Here is a 5901-nt window from a genome sequence, read left to right as displayed (position 1 = left end):
TTTCTACTCCTGTAAAGATTTACACCCTCAGAAACCCTGTACAGGGTCGCTATGGGTCGGACCCGACTCGATGGCACTTAACAACAACAACAACAACAACAATAATAAAGAACATGTCTTAGCAGACCTTCTAGACTACGGCAGAGCAGGAAGAAAGGGTTGGAAAGCAAATTCTGAAAATCGGTCAATGAAAACCCTATGGATTACAATGGTTTAATCAAATCCATAAGCAATCATAGGAACAATGCAAAATTAGACAGCAATTAGTTCCATTGTACAGGGGGTCACCATGAGTTGGGAGCCAGGTCAATGACAGCTAACAACAACATTCCAGCCCAAGAATGTCAGAGGTGTTCTGGCTCTGTCTGGGAAGGGTGTATGTTATTTCACCATCACTGTTGAGATGGTTGTTTTCAGGCTGTTCCTATTAAGAGGCGCACAATACTCAGTGTGAGGGAAGGTCAGATGCAGAAAAACAATTCACCTTTCTCATAAATGAAAAGCAAAGAGCTCCTTTTTTTAAAAAAAAATTCAAGTGATCCATTGGGCAAAGGTACTGAGCTGAGTCAGGCACACAAATTATTCCAGAGCATCAAGGCTTCTAGGAAGAGTTCATAATATTTCTTGGTCAAACTGCTTTTATATGTGCATACAAATTTCTTTTCCAATCTAGAGGAATTTCAGCATTATTCAGTAAATGAAATCTTCCTTCCTTTTTTATTACCAGGAAAGTATCTGCCTGATTTTTGAGAAAAAGAGTTCTTCAATAGCTCACACCTCTCCAAGTTACAAAAACTGTCTTTGTCAGCATCCAAAAAGTTATCATGATTATTCTTATGCAAAGAAATAACAGTACAAGGCCTGAGAGCAAACTGAGTTCAAGCTTAGATTCTGCCATTTACTAGCCATGTAACTTCAGCTGGTTAAATTAACTCATAAGCATTTCAGTTTTTCCTCACCTTAAAAAATGGTAAAATTATCATATTTCCTAAAATGGTAACCTTATGTTTAAGCCTTCGACTATATGATACTCTGTTACTAATTCTCACATCTAGATGACACTAAAGTTTTTAGCGGTTTAGTGGCTCCTTCAAGGTGAAAGAAATGGGTGCAAGAGTTAAATGTGGCCTTCTGAATTCTAAACATTTTCCTCTAACATAGTCAATTTTTAACGTCTTGGAAAAATGTCATGGAAAACAGTATTCAAATCAACTATGTTAAAGATTAAGTCCCCAAAAGAGTTGAAAAGAAAAATAAAAAAATAAAGATTATTTATACATAATTGCATTGTATCTATTACTTATCATCCCTCTAACTTGATAAACTCTGTTTTGATCATAGTAAACAATGACATCAAGATCATATACTTTTCTGCATAGGTTTTAAGAATAAAGGTACAAAACTTACAAACACTAAAGGAATGCAACAAGTTACTTATAGAATACAAAGATACAAAGCCTTAAATTCAGTTTCTTCCTGAATACTTATCTTTAGAATTTACTGACCTACAAAATACTCTTAACATACTTAATAGCCCTAAAATGTTCACATGGAAAGTTATAATGTTTTAATGAGGACAACAACTGAGCCTCACCGTATTTCCAACTTGAATAGAGCAAGACAGGTTCTCTTAAAACTAAAGAAACAAAAAACAAGGTCCTTATATATCTTAGCTGCAAGATGCCAATAAAGTTTAATTCAACAATAGAAAAGTCAGCAGTTAAAGGGTAGATAAACTTCCTTTGTCCCTGTTTTCCTAGAAATTTTCAAATGTTGAAAATCAATTCCTTTTGTCCCCTTGTTATTCATCTGTAACACATTAAATAGAAACTCTGGGCATCGAGTGATTCCCGCAGGGTCTTTCATCTACAGGGAAGCCTGGTTCAAATTAAATCCTTACTCTCACACACAAATTATAGATATGTATTCTAGTAGACCATTGATTTATCAGCTCATGCTTTTGCTAGGTCAGCTTGATGTGACTCTAATGGAGTGCTTTATTGAAAGTTACTTTGGCGTTAAGAGATTCTGACGCTGTCTTAATTAATATGGATCATTACTGCATGGCTCCGCATTTATAAGCTATATGTTAGCATGCAATTCTCTTATATACATCACATTTTAGTGACTTCCCAGATCCTTGTAAAAGAGCCACTTAAGCTGTGTGTGTGCATATGTTTATCCCACAGTAATACTAAATACTCTCTCTGGCAGCAATGTTAAGCTATGACATGACCATGAAAATAACATGGAAATAAATACTATACACAACACCTTGTAGAAATGTTTCATTGAAGCAAACACTGCTTTGGCATTAGAACTTAGAACCTATGGTTCAATTCTAGGTATGCAATATGGATTTGGAGGCCGCAATTGACACAAATTATCTCTATGAAATCCGTTCCTTTAGGTTGGAAACCATACATATATATGCTAGCACTGAGGTACCAACACAAGACATTGTGCACACAAACACACATATCATGGTTTAAAGTCTCTAGAGTGAAATTATAAGAATTTCACTTTAACCTGTTATCCACCACATATTAAAAACCATTTTTTTTTCAAGTTTTTCCTTTAAATCTTTACTTAAAAACATAATTGGATCAGCTCTTAGTCAATTTCAACTCCCCAAACTATTTCAAAAAAATTGTTCAAAAAAATGTTGGGGTATAAAACATGTCTAATATCTGCTTCTATTTATGAACCAAAAGAGAATGTGTGAACACTGTTGTCTTCAATGTGGAAGCTCTAGCGAACTCCTTACCTCACTTGAATCCTCCTGCTGATTGATAACTGCGAGTGCATCCTCTGCCGCCTGTCGCTTGGCCTCAGCGACCGTGCGCTCCATCTTGGCTCGCTCTGTTGTGATCATGTCGTGGGCTTTCCGCTCGGCCTCGGACACGGCCTTCTGCAGCTCGGTCATCGCCTGGCGCTTCACTTCATTGACAGCCTCCTCTGTGTGCCAGTCAGCCCAAATCAGAAGAAAGAACATCTCTCTGTTAGCTTAGAATTTGGGATCCCTATAGCTCTTTAGAGATCTCTATAGGATACTTATACTGCTCATCAAAATGATCAGCAATTCTGGCTGGGTCTATGAATAGATTTTTGAAATTCAATTAATAAAATTAAAGGTGAGATTTTTCCTTAAACTGTGCTTCTGGAATGTGTCTTTAAATATTACACAACTTTCAGTTAATCTACTGCATACAGAAATCATTCTGAGACTAAATAGATAAAGGACAAAAGCCACAATGAACCTCGATAATAACAAAGAAGATTGTTCCCTATAATGCAGTAGGTTGATGTTGTTGTTGTGAAGTGTCATTGAGTCTATTCCGACCCAAAGGGACCCCATATAGGGTTTCCAAGGAGCAGCTGGTGAGCTTAAATCATCGAACTTGTAATTCAAATGACTTTGCAGTCTGACACATTAGCCCACAGCACCACACCAAGACTCCAGTAGGTTGATAGGATCAGAGAAATATATGGGTAAAACTTACAGAAAAAAAAATTGAAGGGAATAGATTTCACACATACACATATGTAAGTACAAATAATAATTTAGCTGGTGAAAATGAAACATAAATTCCGGAAAGATGACAGCATAAACAAACCATTGTTGGATGCTCCCTCACAAATGTGAGGGGGTTTCAAAATATTTGTGAAAAAAATCCACTATCTTTTCATTCCATTTTTCCATGAACTTTTGAAGCCTTCCCCCTTCTTCCCCCAATACAACAAGACATACAAGGAAATAGTATTTGACTTTGAGGGACTCTGAAAGGAGGAGCGGAGGAAAACACTGGAGAAATGCAGACAGGCAAGAATCTACAAATCAGCAAGTCACATACAGTAAGAAAACTGCTCTTCTACTGCCCGTGCCCCACCACAGTCACATAGGTTACTGGCTACTGAGAACTGGCTTAGTGATCTCAGAAGAGCCTTCTTCCCTAATCACCACACCCCTGCCTGTACAAAGAAAAGAACCTCAAGCTCCTACCCTAAAATTGACAAAGCAGACATCCATTTAGAATACACCAGCACCTCCCTACCTAGACAGTCAGCTGTAAGCCTACTGAGAATCGGCACAGAAAGACATGCGGTAGAGTCTGCTTTCAAAGTCAACATTCCACCTGCCTTCCTGTGTACCCCTTCATTATCAGGCCTCTAAAAACAATAGTACAGATCACCCAGGGAGTCAGTTCTGATTTGTCTGTTCCTCCATTCAGTCAGTGCTGAGGACTGCTGACTGAGGCTGCTCTGTGCTAGGAAGCAGGCATCTATCTAGTGGAGGCATACTAGATGCCTACTAGACACAGCGTACTAAAGGAGAGGCTCTAATAGCAACAAGACAGATCTCCCTGGAGGTCTGATTGGAGCATGCCAAGCCCTTCCCCACCTGGACTCTGTCACTAGCAAATCTGCTATGAAGGGCCCTGCAATGAAGACAGCTTCCAAAGTCAGTACTCTACCTGCCTCCCAGTGCTTTCTGTAGCTGACCTTCCTCAAGGTCAATTTCAGTTAATCTACCCCTACTTCTGGAGTCCCGGTGTGGTGCTGTGAGTTAATGCACCTGACTGCAAAGCCATTTGAACTGCAAGGTCAGCAGTTCAAGCTCACCACAGCTGCTCCTTGGAAACCCTATACAGACAGGGTCACTATGGATCAGGATCGACTCAACAGCACTTAACAAAAACAACAAAAACCCCTACTTCTAGTTGGTGCTGAGGACTGCTGACTGAGGCTGCTGTGAGTTAGGAAACTACACTCACAGCCAACAGTCTACAGGAGGGGGAATCTGATAGTAACAAGGTAAAACTCCATGAGGCTCTGACCAGAGTGATACCCCCTACACCACCTGACAACTGTTGCAAACTGATACAGAAGGTTCCACAGTGGAATCTGCTCGCATAGTCAATCATCCCATAGCTCAGGCCTCTGAAGCCAAGAGGACAGATCTTCCTGAGGATCATTTTACATCTGACTGCTCCCCTTTCCAGTTGATGCTAACTGAGGTTGCTGTGTAGTAGGAAACCGGCATCTTGAGTGGAAGCTATAACTACAGCCAATAGAGTACTGGGCAGGATCTAACAGCGACAGTGGTGTCTGTTCAGTACCACTCCTACAATTGGTAACTGTTGGCAGCTGAACTGATACAAACTCCTACAGAAGGTTGCCTACCATGGAGCCAGGAGGAGGGAGGTTACTGAAGTAAAGACTGTATCTCCAACCAGGGCCACTAAGGCATGAAACGAAAACAAGACAAATCTCTCAGAGGTCCTTTGGAGGAGTGCCAGTCCCTCCTCCTCCTGAAACGGAAGAAAATCTGCCCATGCTTCCCTTGAATGCCATATCACATATAAGTAGACCCCATAAAGCAGGAAATCCTGGGGCAGCGCTGTTGGATAAGCACTAGACTGCTAACCACAAGGTCAGCTGTTCATACCCAGCGGCTGCTCCTTGGAAACACTATACAGGTTTCTATGAGTCAGAACTGACCCCACAGCATTTAACAGCAACATACAGCAGGGAAGGAAATCTCAGGCAAACCCAGAGGGGAATGGCCCGCCCTCAAGAAGGCTAACTGGGTGGAGATTTTCTGACTAAAAACATTATGGCAGAGACAGAAAGGAAGGTAGCAGGCAATAACCAGAGAACACAGCAAACATAGGACTCAGAGTGAAACTTACAGCAATAAATGTTTACATAAAAAACAAAGATCCTGAGGCGAACAAACATGATAGCGGATCGGGTGGAATTGCACTACAGAGCTCCACCAGCAACAACACAGAATACCCGACCAAGCAGGCTCAGGGGATGGTCCCAGAACTCTGAACCACATATAAAGGAATGTTTAGAAGGTTGGGAGGCTTACAGCTGGGGGAATTTGAGGCAGAA

At 40.6% G+C, this 5901-nt stretch overlaps 1 protein-coding gene across 1 annotated transcript in view; it reads right to left on the bottom strand.

Moving 5' to 3' along the window:
• The window catches only part of LOC102819969 (protein CBFA2T1-like), a 225340-nt gene that overhangs the window by 32684 nt on the left and 186755 nt on the right, over positions 1-5901 (bottom strand). The window contains 1 exon segment of the mRNA XM_006859256.1: positions 2768-2958. Within this exon segment, the coding sequence (XP_006859318.1) occupies positions 2768-2958 (191 nt within the window).

The sequence above is a fragment of the Chrysochloris asiatica genome, unplaced genomic scaffold (genome assembly GCF_000296735.1).
Source record: "Chrysochloris asiatica unplaced genomic scaffold, ChrAsi1.0 scaffold00031, whole genome shotgun sequence".
Taxonomy (NCBI): domain Eukaryota; kingdom Metazoa; phylum Chordata; class Mammalia; order Afrosoricida; family Chrysochloridae; genus Chrysochloris; species Chrysochloris asiatica.
The sequence above is the reverse complement of the archived record's forward strand: the minus strand, read 5'-3'. Positions and strand labels throughout refer to the sequence as shown.